This window comes from Antedon bifida, chromosome 3 (genome assembly GCF_963402885.1).
Source record: "Antedon bifida chromosome 3, ecAntBifi1.1, whole genome shotgun sequence".
Taxonomy (NCBI): Eukaryota; Metazoa; Echinodermata; class Crinoidea; order Comatulida; family Antedonidae; genus Antedon; species Antedon bifida.
In genome coordinates this window covers 35,356,617-35,376,497 of record NC_136228.1, presented here as the reverse complement: position 1 = coordinate 35,376,497, position 19,881 = coordinate 35,356,617, and the positions used below count along the sequence as shown (strand labels likewise).

The following is a 19,881-nucleotide window of genomic DNA, read 5'->3' as shown; positions in this document are numbered from 1 at the left end:
TATCAAAAATATCGACATTATTATTATTATAGGCCTACTGTGTGGCTATTTCATATATTGAGGGTTTGATTTCCTCATCCTTTTTTTAGACCTTCAATTTATGGGAAGCGCTAATTAAGTTATTGCTCGTACATACTATATACTAATAATTCAATTTTATTATTTAAAGTCTATTTTCAGAACTTTTCAGTATTGGTGCTGCTTTATCTCTATTTACTACCGATTTCTGTTTTATTCATTCTGTACTGACTTGGTCATGTATTTTTCTACGTCGTTCAATATTACAAATGCTCACTTCATTCAAATCTCCGTTTTCTATTCTTTGAGATCTACGGAGAGCTCATGGAGATATTTTCTTATTCTTTTCTATTTCTTTTCTTATTTCAGTTCGTCACAAGCTTCACCGATATTCTTGTAATCGTCTCTTTTTTTAAGATTCAGACTTATCTCTTTTCTACCCACCTATAAAGTACTCTACGATCTAAATCTACGAATATTTTTGCTTTATGTATTTACTATTTTTTCAATTGCTTTGATTTTATAAATAACAACAAAGGTATTCTTCCCACCAGATACGATCTATGTATTGATAACCTCAGTATCCTCATTCTAACAAAAAATCTTACTATTTTTCTTATTGTAATTTTAGAAATGTTCTGGCTGATGAAGGCCTATCTTATTATAAAAAGTTATTACAATAAATATATTTTATATATGTCACATTATTGTCTTTATTGTAATTCCATCCCGAACTGTTGTTGAGAGCGTTTTGTAAATGCCAATGTGTTACGGTAACTGTCAAAAATAAAAATGTGTATTATGTATTATTGTGTAAATGTATACAACTACATCTTGTCGTTTGTTACGTAGGAAGACATAGTGAGAGAGAAGTAAACGATGATTAAAATGATGATTGTATTAATGCATTATTACATATGGCAATAAAACAAATGGGTTATTCACATTTACTGACAATGTTATTCTATACAATGTTTTAACAGTCCAGATAGATGGTAGGCATAGTATGACTAAAAAGTGCAGGGGCAGACAGGGGAGGGCGGAGCTTGCCAGAAAAAAAAAGAGCAGAGAAGGGTGGGAAGAAAGCACCAGGAACCACATCTATACCGCAACGGCCCGTGTTCCAGATATCAACAGCGGACGCGTGGTTATAGGCTACAATGGAGGATTGAGAGATACGGGACACTCACTTTATAGTAGCTGAGAACCCCAAAGAACTCCCAGGCCATAATAGTTTTGACTAAAAATATTTCCTCCATTACACGTCGTTCTTTATACAGCTGCTTATACTTTTATTTCACATTTTATATACCACAGTTTTTCATAATTATTTCTATATAATGTATTAATAATTGCTAACTAAGCCAAATGATACGTATAATTAAAGCTAGCTATTATTATAAAGGCTTTGCTAAGCCTTTTTAGCAAGGGCCTAGAGGTAGCTAGAAGTTGGCCCGAGTAGTGACCCGCCCGGGTGTTCGGCCTCTAAGCCGCTGTGTTCGCCTGCTCAGTTTAACACTGGTAGTAAATACTGTACAACAAAATGGGTAAAAAGTAGGCCTACTTACAAATTTGCATTTTCCTCCGTATATCTATTTGCCACAAACACTGTGTAGCCTGAGATAAGACCTATAATCCATCCTAATCCCGAACTGTAGCATGCAGCTCATCGATTTAGCCAAATAATTTGTTACTAGACTAAGCATCGTCTGCTGGTGACGACAGCGCGTACATAGTCGTACGCTGCTACGCATAGCAAAACTTGGCAGCGGGTGGACTTACCAATGTAGATCACGTGGATTTTTAAAAAGTAAAGTATGACTTCTGACCAATCAGATTGCTGGGAATCCTGAACATGAATAATATAAAGGACGCCACCTGACGACACTGGTATAAGTAATGTCTCTTTTCAATTAATTTCAGGTGAATTTGACATACAATGATAGTCTTCAAAAAAGGATTAAAAAACGAGTAAACCAGGCTGCTAAGATTTGCAAGGATGGAAGGTATCCAAACACATCATATTACCGTTCATATAGCGATGTTGGTCATATGATAGTGAACGATCAGTACAAGTTTATTTACTGCTATATCCCAAAGGTTTCAAGTAGTTTGTGGAAGCAACTTTTTCATTCATTATATATAAAAACTGGTAGTGTTGGAAAAAGCCGCATGTCGATGTTATCAAGGGAAGAAATACAATTGAAAATGGAAACCTATCAAAAAGCTATGTTTGTGCGCAACCCAATTACCCGGTTTCTGTCTTTATATCTTAGTAAATTTGTTACAAGCAGTCTAAAGACCCGTTCAACATGGGAGGAATATATTGGTACATCTATCATAGCAAGGTACAGAAAAAACTCCATGGAACACAAGCTTCAATATAAATTGAACTTAAATATCACATTTTATGAATTTTCAAGTTATATAGTTGATGTCACACCAAATTATGCTATTGATGAAATCACTGATCACTGGTTACCAATGCATAAATCGTGTGATCCATGCCGATTTAAACCAGATTTTATAGGCTATTTTGAAGAGCTTGAAACTGAAGGACCATACTTGTTACAATGGTTAGGTATTGATGGTGCTGTTCAACTTCCAAAATATCACGTTTCCACTACTGGTAGCCAGTTACACAATGAATACTCAAAAATTGGCAGAAATAAATTGAGAAAACTGATAAATTACTACGCACATGATTACAACCTATTTGGGTACTCAACAGAAGCTTACCTTTTATAAGAGTATTTGATATAATTGATTTGTTCTAGACATTAGTTACTTTGTCTGTATAAACATTATTTATATCAATATTTGATTTAGTATAAAATGATGAAATAAATTTAGAACAAAACTAAAAATACACTAGAAAGAGTTTTCGATGACAAAATGGAAAATTTTATTAAATACAATAGAATTAGTAATATTACAAAGCACAATACATGACTATACAATCCATCAAGAGGAAATCATACAAAATAAATCATTGAAAATCCAGATTCTTATTCACTGTCACTAAGATTTAATTCACTCAAGGCAGTCACTTTGCGTGATAATTTCAATCTGCAAAAAAAAAATACAATGTTTTTATTAATAAAAACTGCAGCAAGAACTGTAACAACTGCAGCAAGAGCATTAACAACTGCAGCAAGAGCATTAACAACTGCAGCAAGAGCATTAACAACTGCAGCAAGAGCATTAACAACTGCAGCAAGAGCATTAACAACTGCAGCAAGAGCATTAACAACTGCAGCAAGAGCAATAACAACTGCAGCAAGAGCAATAACAACTGCAGCAAGAGCATTAACAACTGCAGCAAGAGCATTAACAACTGCAGCAAGAGCATTAACAACTGCAGCAAGAGCAATAACAACTGCAGCAAGAGCAATAACAACTGCAGCAAGAGCATTAACAACTGCAGCAAGAGCAATAACAACTGCAGCAAGAGCAATAACAACTGCAGCAAGAGCATTAACAACTGCAGCAAGAACAGTAACAACTGCAGCAAGAGCAATAACAACTGCCGCAAGAGCATTAACAACTGCAGCAAGAGCATTAACAACTGCAGCAAGAGCATTAACAACTTCAGCAAGAACAGGGGAGAGTATGTAATTTAAAGGAACATGGTTGGATCTTTAATTTGTGTATGGGTCATTATTTGGAGAAAAGGGTCATTAATTGGAGGAGGATGTATAATAGAAAAAGAATCCATCATATGTGCCAAGCTGCAGGGTGGATTACTCACCGACTTAAATCTTCTCCATCACTCTCTGAATCTGAATACAAATGACAGACTGGAATAGCTTTCTTCTTTACAGACTGTTTAGTGGATTTCTTCCTACGTGATGACCTCTTTACTACTAGGACTGGGTCTTTATTTTCATCATCACTATCAATAGAAATTGCATATCAAAATTAGTATAATTTCATCACAATAATAATTTATTGGATGATGAATATGATAAAATATAGAACGTGCCAATGTGCAAGTATTTTGTTCTACCCAATAAAAATGAGTAACAAACACTTAAATTACATTGTACAGCAGTAGAGGGTGTTGCACATGCACTCACCACTTTTCATCTCCAAAGACACATTGCTTTAGCATGTTTCAACAACGTGTTATTCAATTACTTAATCATTATACTCACACTTCCATGGTCTTAGAAGAAATGCTATCTTCAGGACAAATTGTTTCATTCAAAGATGTTAAATTGTCATCAACCAAGGGAACATCCATAACATCTTGGCTGCTCATCTGCTGATCAAATTCTTCTGAGCTCTTCTCAACATTTGTGTGATCTACATCAATTTGTTCCTCATCTTTTTCAACTGTTGCCATGTTTTCATCATTAATCATTTCATTGATACTGGCCTTTAGCTTCTCCAAGGTTTTCTTGCTCACTCTATCCTCAATTACCTACAGATATTGAAATTATTATTGGAAACAATAATTAGTGGATTGATAGAGAAAAGGCAGGATCTACAAAACTAGAAAATACAGTTAATAAAATTACCAGAAAAAAGTGGACAAGAAATAAAAACTACATGCACTAATAGGTCTAAACATTAAGTCACTTTCAAAACCATGAACTGAAATTGTAATTAACATTTTAGGCAGGTTCAAAGTTGCCTAGTTGTTGAAGAATGTTAAAGTAAAGAGACAAACCTCTAATATCTGTTGAAGTAGAGTGTACATATCCTTAAGTGTCGCCTGGTTAGTATTGGTGATATGCAACTTGTTCAGAGATCGAATTAGTACACGGCAGCCAGGGGAGTCTGGGTTGCTCAAGATATGGTTACAAATCTTTAGGCCTAAGCTATCATGGATGCTGCTTTCCTGTTTAAGCAATATTACAATGAATCATGATACAATATTAACAAATAATATGGATGTATCAGGTGACAGTAGGATCATCCAATAATCCTGAACTCAGTGTAAAGCTAATTTAAGGCATTCATCATCTACCTCATTTTATTATTTAGATATCAAAATACCCAAAATGTCTAGGCATGGTACCCACATTATTGTAGGTATACATAATCTATAAATGTTACAGCCAGCACAGGGCTTTCCTTTTATTACCAAAAGTGTTTGTCCAGCCTTACCTGTAGGTTTTCATGATCCAAGTTTGGCAAATTACGATGATCAGTTAATTGAATGAGCAGATCAGCAACATTTGAATCGTTTATTTTGGCCAATGGAGATGTGATTGGAGCATTGAACAATGTTTCAAGAGTAGGTAGAAATGCATCTTCTAAACACTCTTGGTTGCGTCTGAAAGTAATAAAATTATCAACAATTACTTGAAATACAATGATTTGTAGTTTTTACAATACATGTCTTGTCATAACTTTGAATAATTTAAACAAAAACATTAACAGTACCTCGTGACAAATGCAAACATTGGCAGGAAAGTACCAAGACAATGGCGTAGATGATGGTCTTCTTCAGTCGTTGGGTTGTACCAGAGCAAGAGAAGCCTGGAAATCAGCTTAGAACTGATCACCCGTCCTGACAACATCAGTTTACAGAAACCCTCAGCGGCAACAGTACGCAGTTCAGAATGCTGAAAATTAACATGTATGGATGGTAACGGTTGGTGTCATTAAATAAGTTTTGTTTTGCATCAAGATTTAGCTGGCAGAAGACGGGAATGAGAACTTTATGTAATTTAAATGAAACAAACATAATTAATTACAGCAATGTACTTTACTTAAAGCTCTGTCTACACTATCAAACTTTATGTGACAACAAATGTGATGTCAAACTAGTTTGATAGTGTAGACAGAGCTTTAAAGTAATTATTAGACTACTGGATCTATATTAACATACCTCATTTTCTAATATCCTGATTAGTATACTCATTAGACTACTGGCTGTTTTGCTGTTATCCTTATTTTCAACTTCTCTCTCCTGTTCTTCTTCATCAGATTCAGGTGAGCTTTCCAATTGACTTTCTGTTGATATTTTGAATGTTTCAAAACCGTAGGTCAAAAGCAGATCAAAGATCACTTTGAGAGCAGTGACCTTAACCTCATCTTGGTCAACTTGATAAACCTAAACGACATGTACAAAATGTACGAAGTAGAAAATACAAATGAGACTTAAGCTTTGTCTACACTATCAAACTCTAGGTGACAACAAAATGTGATGTTCCTATATGATGTCATATCACTACCATATTTGGGCACTTTTTTTGTCAAACTAGTTTGATAGTGTAGACAGAGCTTTAAACTATCATCAAAACGTTATCTTTTCATACAAAATGAAATGATACTAGAAATATTTTTAAATCAAGGTGTACCTGTAAAAAGAGTAGTAAATGTTGTCTTGCAAAGTCTCGATTCATCTGACATGCTAAGCCTAGACATCGAACAGCAACATCTCTTACACTCTCATGTTCATGTGGAATTCCTGGCAGAATCTAGATTCAGAAAGAGTAAGATTTAATATTAATTTGTGAATACAATTGCAAAAGGATAAAGTATCATAAAGCAAGAGACTCTTACCAATGTATCAATCAGAGTTCTCAGAGTTGGGTTGAAAGTTCTCATTTGTAAATGTTGAAGCATCTCACTGGAAACAGTTAAGCATTTTACAAGGGTGTGAGGATCATTCTGTAAATCAAAATAAATAAAAGTATTTTGGAAATATTGCCCCTTTTTGCTTTAATCATATAAATGTATATAAAAACATAGAAAAACAGACAGAGTGTTAATGAGCTGTTAAATTAAATGTAAAATAGGTGTCACAAAATAAATACCTTTTCTGTTTGAATCTCTTCTGATTGCTGACCTTCCGTGGTTAGTGTATCCTTAGTGTTCTCAAGTTCAGTTACCTTCTCTTTGAGTTCAGCTGCTCTGCTAAAATTCTGAGCTCCAACACACGTCTCCAGTTCATCACGTGCTTCATTCAACAGCATACGAACACTGGCTAACTGTTAAATACAATTTAAAATTTAAAAACGATGAGAACCTAATCCATGTAGACTGTAAAATTCTAGTACAAAGACACAAGGTACAGTGTCACTCTGAATTATTATTGCTTACTTTTAGTTCTTTCTGACGCTGTTGATCTTTATCTGGTGTTTTGTGAATAATCATGGTTATTGGTTCTCTGATTTCAGAGATGATTTCTGCAATTTTCTGAATGAGTTCTTCTTGTTTTCCTACCAACTTTACCATTAGCTTCATCAGTAAAGGACTAAGGGATCCTGGTACATTTGAGGCAATCAACAAGTCATGAACAGTACACTTTAAGGCTTTCCTATAAAAAAACAAATTAAGGATTGTAAAGAATACATCACCAATACAAAAGGCATATACATCTTATAGGAGCAACAATTTTAAAAACTGTTTTTAAATGTATCAAAAGAATGGCTCCTTATTATGACATGGACATAACTTTCACAATTGTAAACATGATGAGCACTATTATATGTGCACAATAAATCTCAATATAATCACTCACCGGCCAACTTCATCTGATAAATCCAAGATATCAGCCAACATCAACAACTGTTGACCTATGAACTCTGATTTTAGGGTCTCTTCCACTTTAGTTACATCTAATGAAGGAACCTTCAGCTTCTTTAAATAACTGTAGAAAAAATGTCACAATATTAACACCTGATTGACTGTTATTTAGATAGGATCTACATGTACACAAGATGATTTGTAGTGTATGTGCTGATCAACCATGCACATTCATATCACATAAGCACCATTTAAGCAACCATTGGATATGTCATCGGTGCTTGACAAATCAACAGACTTACTTGTAGATGTACTTAGCAAAGACTGACACAGTTGGTAGCAACTTGTCCAACAAACTGGCTTCTTGGCTACTGAGTGAATTTAAATGTTCACATAGACATCGCCAGTAAAGGCTGTTTTCACATGTTAATGTTTCTTCATCAATAGTTAGACTAAAATTGAAACAATATCATGCAGAATAAGGGATTATTGTAATGTTTAACAAAATACTTAATAATAATAATAAAATTAATTACTTCTGATGTATCTATGAAAACCAATTTGAAGAATAATCAATCTAAAAAGCAAATAGTTTAAATTCTCTGAGCTGGAAGGTGAAATCAAATTATCACATTTTCACTAATACCTTTCGTTCAGTAGATCAAAGTTTTCCACTAGTTCCTCAGATGGTATTTTTGTCAAGTATTTTTTCATTGCTATTTCCGCTGTCTCACAAGAATTCTCAACATCCAGACACTTCATGAGCTCCAACACATTACCTTCAAATGTTCGCAACCAAGCTGTGAGAACTTTAGAGGCACATGTCTCACGAACAATTTCTATAAAACAATCAAATTTTAAGTAAACAAACGCCTAATTATTGTTTAAAAAAGGAGATTATGGATTTAAGGGTTTTTGCAAGCATACTGTAATATAACATCAAATTTAGCAGTTTGTATAGAATCTAGAACTATTATCATTCTATTTTTTCTTTTCTATACTTATTCAAATAAAAAAAATATGATTTCTTAGATTAAGCTTCTTTTTTTTTTTGCTATGGATATATTATTTCATCATGGTATTCCAAAATAAAAGGATAAAAAAAAAAAATACCTGAACGATCAGACAATCCAGTTTTTAGTATCTTTACCCTTTGAGCGATGGTTAGTGCTTTTATGTGAACCTTTTCAGCAAGGACCTTAGAATGATACAATGAAAAATAAATCCAATGTAAACCTTGGCGATATGATGTTTCAGAAATGGTACAAAGTTTTGCATAGTATTTTTACTATCAATAATATATTGAGATAATTACCTGATAAGCCACCTTGCGAACAATGTCCTTTGTATCAAGAATTCGCTGAAGAATTGTTGGTAATGTTCGAGTTGATGGAGCTATGCACGATAACACAGCCCTTCTTACTTCATGCACTGCATCATGTTCCAAACAAAATAAGTATCCTAAAGAGAGTCATGCATAACATGTTGAAAATGTCATTTAAGAATGCTGTATTTAAATAATAAATATTGTTAATTTAAAAACATTTCCAACCATCCAACAATAGAAATATCGGAAACAAATCTTTTGTTTTAATCAAAATATAAATTCTTGTCCACATTACCAATCAGAATACTACCTGAATTTTTATGGTTATTGAAAAAAAATATTCCTGTATTTTTGATGGCATTGAATTTGTAAGAGCACTATTTTAAAATATATAAAAATAATATACTTTTTACCATTGATAACTGGGCAATCAGCATCTGACGGATCTTGAAGACGTGCAAGGGCAGTAACTGCCTGAATCCTTACAGCTGGAAACTTGTCTTTTAACCGTTGAAGCATGCAGTGGTATATATTGTCAAACAGATCTTCATCAATCTGTGCATCTTCTTTCATTGCAACAAGTAGTTTGTTGATAAGTTGACATACACGGAAACGTACAGCTCGATCTCTGACATTGTGGTGCTACACAAAATGGGAAAGATACTTAATAGAACACTCTGGGTGACCAATGAGAAAATAAACCAAAAGAGAGCAATGTGTCATTAATACCTTTAACAGAAATTTGAAGAGATAAATACAAAGGTTGTCGCCTTCGCTTTCCTCTTGAGATTCTTCACTACTCTCCTCAACTGGTGTTTGTTCTTCACAATATGAAACAGCAAACTTTGCTACAAAATCTAGAGTTCTCTCAACAACAGGTTCTTTCTTGAAGACGATCAAAGAATACTTCAGGTAGTTTATGAATTCCTCAGTGAAAGCTTCTTTTTCAGTTGTCTATACAGTAGGTAACATTTTAGAATTAGAATTCAGCAGTATTCTTATGAACAGTCAGTTTTTAAATTAAAAATGTCAGAAGAAAACAGAATTCACAACAAAAAATATCAATTCTAAAACGGTTAACAATTTGGTAAAATTTTGCTATAAAAACTTTGTTCGGTAGTTGGTAGTTTAACACTCTGGTGACTCTCCAGAAAATGAAAATACAAAAAACAGAAATATTTTTGGGGTATAGTCAATTGATAAATTTTGAAAAATAAAATCTGATTTTGAATAAAAACACGGTCACCAAAAATGTAATACAGTTATAATATCTATATTATCAGATAACATTTTTCTGCCACCCGCTTACTTTTCATAGCTTTTATCTGCCTACATACAATATTTGTGTAAAAAAGAATGTTACTGTGTAATTTGAATTAGGGCATAGGGCCTACCTTAATTTAATTCTACCAAAAAAAATCTGAAACACATAGCGAAACTAGTAGATTGATATTAGAATGTATGATCAAATAATACAGAGATTATTTTACTTTTATCAAATAAAAAAATATATACTGTCACTTACATTCTGATAATTTAATTTCAGAGCCTTTATAAGCTTATTGTGTGACTGACTACCTTTTTGACACTCTTCAAAAATGTCCTTCAAGGATTTAATGCTGGGGCGCCCAGGCATTATCAATTCAATTGACAATATAATTCTGAAAATAAAAATACTGTGATTTACTTTAATAATCATACATATTATATAGAAGTCTGGAGTTATGATGGTTAGGCCTAGCCTAGGCCTAGGCTACTTGTCAATTGAAGAGTCAAATTAAGAGTGTTATCATTTGCCTCATTCCCTACCCAACGTCCTAGCTGTACTGAATACTGTATGTGTAGTATAGTAGGCCTACCTGTCTGTCTGTAAACTAGTTAATTTAGCTACTACAATTATTAGCCTAGCCTACCTACTAGGTAGGCCAGGCCTAGACTCTAGGCCTAGGCCCCTACCTAGTACAAATTGTGGCGCTAGTTCCGTTTCGCACCTGTCATTTATTTCGACTCAAAATTTGTTAAGAACCTTTATCGTGAGTACCACACCTTAGAATTAGGCCTCAAAAATACTTTTATGAAGGAGATCACACAAAAAGTAACAAATAAATGCTTTAAATTGATGAATATACAGACGTGTTTCTCGCACATCGGTTCCATACGCCATGTTCAATGTTGTTGTTTCTATGGAGCGCCAAAAGAGCAATCATAATAGAGGGCTAAAAACTCAATATAATGCGTATATTTAATGCATTTATTGGTGAAAATTACGTTCAATTTTAATATATTTTGTCAATGCAACAAAAATGTTACTGTTGATACTGTACATGGTTTTCGCAGTTTTCGTTAACTTTTAAGAATGAAAATCGACAAGTTCATCATCATATTACATGCACTGTAGTTTTTATACCTCAATGATCTAAATAATATTCCTCTTAGTCTTAGGCCTAGGCTAGGTAGTGATGCTGATTTAGGCCTAGGGTTTTGTTGCATTGACAAAATATATTAAAATTGAACGTAATTTTCACCAACAAATGCATTCAATATACGCATTATATTGAGTTTTTAGCCCTCTATTATGATTGCTCTTTTGGCGCTCCATAGAAACAACAACATTGAACATGGCGTATGCGAAATTGACGAACCGATGTGCGAGAAACACGTCTGTAAATTCATCAATTTAAAGCATTTATTTGTCACTTTTTATGTGATCTCCTTCGTAAAAGTATTTTTGAGGCCTAATTCTAAGGTGTGGTACTCACGATAAAGGTTCTTAACAAATTTTGAGTCGAAATAAATGACAGGTGCGAAACGGAACTAGCGCCCAAATTGTCAACTCTCTAGCTAGGCCTGGGGCCTATTAATTATATTATAATTATTAACATTCAAAAAGGCATCATGCTGGATTGCCTAAATCCTATAAATAACAGAAACTGCCTAGTCTAGGCCTAGTCGTGATTATATACTCAAGTTAATGTTATCTAATAATCTAACTTTTTAAAACTGATTATTTTTCCCGCTTCCAAGGTTCTCCGTGAAAAATGAAATAATTTGAATATTCAATTGACTTATACGCATGCGTTGACGAGATATTTTCTTTGTAGTAGTAAAAGGTAATATAGTTGCGGTTCGACAAGGCACATTTAATCATTTAATCAAGTGTTTCTCCCTTTTTCGGGAAAAGCTTTGCTTTGTGTGTGGTCATATGGTGTGTGGTGGGGGTTGTCACACAAATCGTCGTTAGAAAACAAAAATTAACCATTTTTATTCAACGGATTGCCTTAAAATAAGATCGGAAACTGCAATAGACTTTGTCACATCTTATTAACAACTATCTATAAAGTTTGATGGTAACAGAATAAAAGTATACGGTTAAAATAATGGGACAAAATACGTCGTCTTACAACAGCAATAATAGTGTCGGTGGTTTAGATAGTGGTGGTAGTTGTGGATCCAGCGCCGGTGGCGGAGGTGGTATGGCAGGCGGCCGAGGTACCGTTTTAATCTAGGACTAGGCGTAGCCTAAAAACGTAGGCCTAGGCCTATAATAGGTATTCTGGCTTATAAAAAGATGAGATAATTTATTTAGACGCGTTTAAAAAGTAGGTTAGGGCCAGCCTACTAGCCTAGGCCTAGTAGTAGTTTGTTATGTGCAATTTGAAAGATTTACGCAATTTTAAGCAAAATATGCAGGAAATTTCAAATTAGTAAGTAAGTAAAGTAGTTAGTAAAGTATTTTCACTGTTTTCAGTATTACGATTTGATTATAATATTACAATCAAAGCATGATAACTTTAGGTATAATATAGGCCTAGGCCTATCCTACATTCATAAATAGTCACATTATTTATTAATAACTTAACAGAATAAAATGTTATAAAATAATAATTTATAAAGAATAAAAAAATTTTGTCAAAATATATTATAAAATAAGAGAGAAAAAATAAAAAAAAGAAAGGCTGAAGTCCTCTCATTGCCGTAGATAGATGTGTTATGATGAGCTAACTAAAGTATTGTACACGTTTCCTTGTGTGATGTCCAATTGCGCAAGAAAATTAGTTCCGGTTACGAAGGGGCATTCCACAGTAATTCCGACATCAGTTGACAAATTTAAAAAAATGATTATTAGATGTACTTTTTATGATTTGTGATGGGTTTTAGAAAATTTCCTTTAAATATTAATTTCATAATTCCTGTTTTAAATCGTAATTGTATTATACAGTATTACTTGTTGTTGGGAGTACAAATACCTTGTACCTATCATCACTAACATACAAATACCTTGTACCTATCACTAACATACAAATACCTTGTACCTATCACTAACATACAAATACTTTGTACCTATCACTAACATACAAATACCTTGTACCTATCACTAACATACAAATACCTTGTACCTATCACTAACATACAAATACCTTGTACCTATCACTAACATACAAATACCTTGTACCTATCACTAACATACAAATACCTTGTACCTATCACTAACATACAAATACCTTGTACCTATCATCACTTACAAATACCTTGTACCTATCACTAACATACAAATACCTTGTACCTATCATCACTAACATACAAATACCTTGTACCTATCACTAACATACAAATACCTTGTACCTATCACTAACATTTCACAAAAACAGCTTAATAGTCTGTGAAATTGGTTATGCCAACAATTCTCAGTTTTTCTGTTAAAAATCAAGTATTTAAAGTGGAAATGGAACTTAGACCTACGGTTCCAAGAATTCAATTCCAAGTTCCAAGGCTGGCAATCTTAATTTTGGGAATTTTGCCCATATTACACTACAGTCACATTTAAATATTTTTGTATACCTACCATACTTTAAACTTCAATATACAGTATAAGCAATAGTTCTTTTTCAAATATTTGTTTACTACTTTAGATATAGCAATTCAAACTTTCTAAGGTGTGATGTCTGCGACTAAAAAATACTGTGGATTTCCCCTGATACTCATCCCTACAATATTTTACAATTTATTTTAAAATTGACATGTTAATTACTAAATTTTATTGATGTAAATTGTAAATATTCTAATTATCTTCAGGTAGTCAACAACAGCACCACAGGCACTCTTGGACCTCTGGTAAATACAACAGTCCACATATTCCGATAGTAGGTGCTAGAACAGACGGCAGTGTTGATATGTTATTAAACTTTCATCATGTCCATGGAAAACATATCCAGTTATCAGAGAATGGTAAACTAGCATCGCGAGTTGGTAGCTTCTGTAACGCTATAGTTTTTACAAGTCGTCCAATAGCTGTCAACGAGGAAGTTAATATGGAGCTTATACATAGTACAAATTCTTGGAGTGGTGTTTTACGTTTTGGTTTCACACAACAAAACCCATCTAGGATAGCTCTTGGTGCTCTGCCAAAATATGCATGTCCGGATTTAACTGTGAAACCTGGTTACTGGGCTAAAGCTCTACGTGAGACTTATGCAGGAAATGGCAATTTGTTGACATTCTATTGTAATGAGCTTGGTGAAGTGTACTTTAAAATGGATGATTCTAATTATCAACTGTTTTTCAGTGATGTTGATATTTCCAATCCAATTTGGGCTTTAGTTGATGTTTATGGAAATACCACCGGTGTTAGACTTAAAGGTGAGAATATGCAAATAAAGAATAATATTTTACATTTAATTAATAGATTTGGTAGGTTTGGGGAACTACTGTATTCACAAATGAAGTTTGATGTACTGTACTGTATTTGGTGACTGCAGTATATATTTTAATTTATTTTGGTTAATTAAGGTTAGGTTTTTAATAATTCAAATTACCATTTATTTTTGCAGAATGTAGCCCTCGTGCAGTAGCTAATCCTGTTTCCATGCCAACACAAAATCCACCTATTGATGAATCGATACTTAATGCCTCCACACAAAACACTGAAAATAACTTGCCTTCCCAAAATTATGAAACCTTGCAACGTCTCCACTTCCATGATGTTCACGGACCCAGCGTTCGACTTCGTGCACATAAAAAGGTGGTCAGGCGAAAGACTGAATCATATCAGGGGGGTATTGTCTTCTCTGAACGACCCCTACAAATTGGAGAAGAGATTGTTATAAGAATTATTGAGGTGTCAAATACATTTATTGGTCACTTCCGTTTTGGTGTGACCACTTGCGATCCAAATCTTTTAAATGTAAATGACATTCCTGATGAGGTGGAAGCATTTTACGATCGTCCAGAATTCTGGGCGTTTAGCTCTGATTTCCCGATGCCAGAACAGAGAGACACTATTTCATTTATGATCGATAATGAAGGAAAGGTTTTGTGTCGTTTACATGGGCAAGTTCATGGCATTCTAATGCATGTTGATATATCCCAACCACTCTGGGCAGCTTTTGATGTCAATGGAAACACAGAAGTTATACGACTTTTAGGTAAGTTTAACAAGTTTTCAATCAAAAACTTGTTTCTATGTTACTTTTGTGTTTGATATGAAAAAATTGTACATTTCAAACAGTTTCAAATTTTTCTTCACATTCAAACTGTTTACAGGTATCAAGAACCATTCTTTAGTCCCGTCGGAAGATGAAATTCCACAAGCTCCGGTCGGAAACGAATCGGATTTGCTTGGAATGCGTGAGCTTGTTGAGAACCTATATGTTCATCTTGATGGTTCCAATCCATCTCCAGGAATTCTCACTGTACCCGAGGTTCCTGCTTTACCACCAACAACTGAGTCTTCAGCAGCAACTCCTCCACAAAAGGTAAAACCACCTCCAAGACCACCGAAACCTTCCACAGAAGACAACGAATGTACTGTGTGCTTTGAAAAGTCTGTGAATGCAGTCTTCTACAAATGTGGACATATGTGCACATGTTATGAATGTGGGAAAAAACTGAAACTGTCCGGTTCACACTGCCCAATCTGCCGTGCTTTTATCAAAGATGTTATTAAAATATTCAAGTCCTAGAGTAAGAACTTTAATACTGTAAGATTATGAAATATTCGGTACTGGAAAAGCCAATGCGGTTGCTGCAACTATTATTAAGTGCTACAACATTTTCCACAAAATCCTACTCTCTGTTTACACTTCATATTCTGACATTTATTTTTCTTATTAATACTGTTTAAATGTTTATGTGATAACAAATAGAGTAGTTGACCAATTATTGTCTCTCTTCTGTAAAAGTTATTGATTTTTTTTAATATACAGTATAACAAATCTTGTAATTTTATTTAAACAGATATGTACATAAAATTATATCCAAATTATATACAGTAAATTGTACAGAATATATTATATATGAAAAACTATTCTTGAAAAGTATGGCAAAAGATGTTTTTTTTTTATAGGAAATATAATAGATACCGAAGAAGTCAGTTTATAAAATGGTATTTAAAATGTATGTATAAATTAAATAAAAAATAGGAAGGCAGAGTGTTACAGCAAGCAAAGACTTAACTATTCATATTTTCAAATTTTGAGGTGTGCTTATACCCTGTTTGGTATCACCAGGCAGACAGTCCAATTAATGCAATACTCTATTCTGTGATACAAAATTATGTTAAAACTTTCAAGGTTGTGACTAATTTTTTATCTGAGCGCCACTGTCAAATAGAGAAACTTTTCAAGGTAAACTGTACTTTCATTATGAATAATCCAATACAGATAATTTGTTTAGGTGTTGAATAAAAAATCCTTAAAATTATAGTTTCACCCTGATTCATCCGCTTTAAAAATGATAGAAAAAGTGTATTAAAATTCCTTCAACTAAGATTTTTATTATTTAATGTAGGTATAAAGACTACAGTATAAAGTGGCAGTGCTATGCATGTTATGCATTATACAGTACGCCTATACAGTGGGTCTACAGTAATTAATCAGTGGTTTTACTGTCTCTTGGTATTTATACTAGCATTGTGCAATTCAGGTTGTGAGAAATTGTTTTGTCTGTTATGTTTAAAAAATGTATTGTTTAATTTTGTAAGGGTTTTTAAAATTTGCAAAGGTATACTTAAGTGGCATAATCAATGTAGGAGTACAGCCCATTTCATTGATAGATGGGATTCCCATTAATTAGAAGTGACAATGTAATTAAGCATGCAACATCTAGTCACTTAAATATGTACAATTTGGTATCTTCAGAAATGTAAAAAAAAAAAAATATTGCATACAGTTATAAAACAAAATTTTGCCTTAAAATCACACATTACAAATAACAAAATGTGATTCACATTAGCATTACTTAAATATAAAATGTATCAAAGTATTATGTTATCAAATAAAATCATTTATATACAGGTAACGATTTATGCATTTTTCTTTCCCCATTTGAGAAATCACCATTTTAAATACAGTACATAGTATATTGTATTTTCCATACAAAAAAGGGCTATTAAAAATGATAATCCATTCACTCCCATTGAATATCTAAATCATAGTTACTCTCCTTTGCGGCTACCAGCCAATGCAAGTAATCTTTACGTGTTATATTCCAGCAGTTTATCAACTTTACTAAAAGCAGTTTGTTGTTAGATGATATAATCAATTCTCCCAAAACCTTGCCTGTCATATTTGTACAAGAAAATAACTCCAACGAGGTAAGCTGAGGCATTTCATTTACTCTTAAGGTATCCCGTATAACGTCATTTGTGAATTCATTTAGCTGAACCAGTTTTAAATGCTCAAGAGCAGGACATGCACTTAAAAACTTAGTAAGCACAGCATCAGCATTGGCATTGGCATCAGCACCATTACCGCCAATTGTTACCCTTTTTAGTTTGGTCATTGAAATGTCGGTATTGGTCATTTCTTCAAGCTCACTATAAAATGACAGATTTTCATCATGAATACACAGAGACAACTCAAATAAATTTGGGCATAGTTTAGCTGTTTTAAGTACATCAATTCCATCAATTTCTTCGAGAACTAAGATTTGTAAATTTGGGCCTATTTTTGGTAATGCCTGTAACACACCAAAAAAATCTAGCATGATATGTCGATGTCCGACTACTTTTAAGTCCCTTAGCATTTGTAAGTTACCTAACTCCTCAAAGTAGTCATTATCACAACTAAACAATTCTATTAATTCAATCTTGACAAGTTGTGGACATAATATAAAACAGCATATTAATACATTGTTGTAAACATTTGGTTTTCCATCTACAACTAATGATCTAAGATTTAAAGTATCATGCTGCTCTGATGCATCTTTGCTCATTGCATAAAGACTCTTGGTTAAGTCAACATGCTCAAGCACCACAACCCATGGAAGGTTGCCTAAAACTGTGATTAACGCTTGATGCGTTACATCAGTATTACTCAAAGACAATTTTCGCAAGTTTGAGTGAGTTCTTTTCTCCTTAACGCTGTCGATCAACACGGCAAGATCATCGTCGTTCAGTTGGCAGTTTGATAGAATAAGATCTGTAACTTTTGTGCAGTGTTTAAAAACTGCTTTGGCTGCCTCCTCTTTGCAGTTTGTACCATTGAGATTCAGTGACATTAGATTGGGATAAGCCTCTGCAAGTGATACTAAAGTTCCTCTTTTTACATGTATGCAGTTGCTTAAATTGATTGATGTCAGGCTCTAAAAAAATATAAAAGTTTAAAAAAGGCTATAAAAAAAGATTTTATCCAACATAAAATATAAGAATATACAAATTGAATATTTACCTTGCATCTAAACTTTGCTAGGTTGATGATGTCATCTTTGACTATCATAGAGCATCCACTCAAATCCAGGTTTACAAGACTATGATTAATCAACAGATGCAGGTATGGTTTCTTTAAATTTCTCTCAACCATTAGATGCACCATAATCTTCTCAGACATGTTAGAACCTTTAACCAAAAATAAGTGATGACTATTGATGCATACCAACTGAAGAAGCTGACAGCTAGACGAAACTGTCTTGAAACATTTATTATACTGGTTTACACTTAATGAACCATAATATCAATATATTGACGAACCAATCTCCAGTTGTATTTTCAAAACATTTAGTGCAATAGCATTATTTATATAAATAAAGATACTAATGAAATGGAACGGTGTAACTCATAAGCAATAAGAATTGTTATTTGGATCAAGAACAATAACTACAGCATTGACACTGATGTACATTTACTTACTTAAATCATCAAATGGTCCAATAAAGTACTTGTAAGTTTTCATAACTTTATAATTATCTACAAAGTTTCTGCACCAAAAGTCCATGTTATTTCCTACAAACTGTAAACATATCTGCTGAAGAGTTGCTACTGATTTACATTTTGGCATTTTGACACAGTTCCTCCACAAACACCTTTTAATAAAATGTATCTAAAAGTATCATAAAATAATATATTTTAGGCCTAATATCCTTTTTGTTACAGATTATAGTGTTTATGTTATGGATAAATTTCATTTTTAACATACAAGTGTGAAAATACTGTAGTACTGTAATATGACCTTGGCACATATCACACTGTCATAAATTATTGATTTATAAATAGAAATTCTATACTGTACATAGAAATTTATTACCTGAAAAAATGTTACGTTAACTGTTACTGTAGTAGGCCTGGTGATCTAGTACGTTATACTATATAGCTAGCCTAGTAAGTTATTGTATATATCTACTACTAACCCGTACTGTAGGCCTACTCTACTGTACTGCTATTAGTATTATTAAGTACTACTACTACTGTACTTATCATAGTACTGTATTGTTAGTAGGCCTTGGCTTGCCACTTCCCTGTTACAGAAACTAGGCCTAGTTTTATCGAGGGAGAGAGTTTGAAATGGGCGGTACCGTAAATAAAGTAAGGTCCCACCTGGTAATAGAGCTAGGTTGGCTCCTGCCTGTCGTCTGTGAAAGTTTCTGACGATTTTACGCACTCTCCGATCCTACTTGTACTTACAAACGTGATACGAACTCGTCGTACCTACCGACAAACGACAACTCCTCGTATCTGTCTTCTTTTTGTTTACATAAACGTAACAACATACTGCCCTCTCTCGGTATTATAATAATAATTATAATATAAACAATTATTTGTAATAAAAAAATTGAAATAC

General features: G+C 33.4%; 4 protein-coding genes across 6 annotated transcripts; 2 read left to right on the top strand and 2 right to left on the bottom strand.

The window, feature by feature from the left end:
* Positions 1-1,524: 1,524 nt before the first annotated feature.
* On the top strand, positions 1,525-2,766 carry LOC144838409 (carbohydrate sulfotransferase 14-like). Its single transcript, XM_078693747.1, has one exon. The coding sequence runs from the start codon at positions 2,071-2,073 to the stop codon at positions 2,764-2,766; it is 696 nt and encodes a 231-aa protein (XP_078549873.1). The 5' UTR covers positions 1,525-2,070.
* A 133-nt stretch (positions 2,767-2,899) lies between these two features.
* Positions 2,900-11,874, bottom strand: LOC144838489 (condensin complex subunit 3-like). Its single transcript, XM_078693885.1, has 20 exons — positions 11,822-11,874; positions 10,356-10,491; positions 9,560-9,784; positions 9,244-9,472; positions 8,819-8,964; positions 8,617-8,701; positions 8,150-8,342; positions 7,806-7,955; positions 7,499-7,627; positions 7,078-7,294; positions 6,792-6,965; positions 6,538-6,645; positions 6,333-6,452; positions 5,861-6,085; positions 5,413-5,594; positions 5,134-5,302; positions 4,694-4,864; positions 4,176-4,444; positions 3,770-3,913; positions 2,900-3,087 (listed from the first exon to the last, which is right to left on the bottom strand). The coding sequence occupies exons 2-20, from the start codon at positions 10,464-10,466 to the stop codon at positions 3,027-3,029; spliced, it is 3,108 nt and encodes a 1,035-aa protein (XP_078550011.1). The 5' UTR covers positions 10,467-10,491; positions 11,822-11,874; the 3' UTR covers positions 2,900-3,026.
* A 163-nt stretch (positions 11,875-12,037) lies between these two features.
* On the top strand, positions 12,038-16,525 carry LOC144838486 (E3 ubiquitin-protein ligase NEURL1B-like). Its single transcript, XM_078693879.1, has 4 exons — positions 12,038-12,319; positions 13,904-14,467; positions 14,659-15,252; positions 15,371-16,525. Exons 1-4 carry the CDS (start codon positions 12,208-12,210, stop codon positions 15,787-15,789), a joined length of 1,689 nt encoding a protein of 562 aa, XP_078550005.1. The 5' UTR covers positions 12,038-12,207; the 3' UTR covers positions 15,790-16,525.
* A 29-nt stretch (positions 16,526-16,554) lies between these two features.
* Positions 16,555-19,772, bottom strand: LOC144838487 (uncharacterized). Of its 3 annotated transcripts, none has more exons than XR_013611643.1 (4): positions 18,954-19,229; positions 18,496-18,662; positions 16,714-18,409; positions 16,555-16,674 (listed from the first exon to the last, which is right to left on the bottom strand). XR_013611643.1 is itself a non-coding variant. In XM_078693881.1 (4 exons), the coding sequence occupies exons 2-4, from the start codon at positions 19,099-19,101 to the stop codon at positions 17,234-17,236; spliced, it is 1,491 nt and encodes a 496-aa protein (XP_078550007.1). In that variant the 5' UTR covers positions 19,102-19,143; positions 19,638-19,772; the 3' UTR covers positions 16,564-17,233. The 3 variants fall into 3 exon arrangements, 2 of the variants coding, with proteins under 2 accessions (XP_078550007.1, XP_078550006.1); XM_078693881.1 differs by adding an exon at positions 19,638-19,772 and having other exon boundaries at positions 16,564-18,409; positions 18,954-19,143; XM_078693880.1 differs by having other exon boundaries at positions 16,564-18,409.
* Positions 19,773-19,881: the final 109 nt, after the last annotated feature.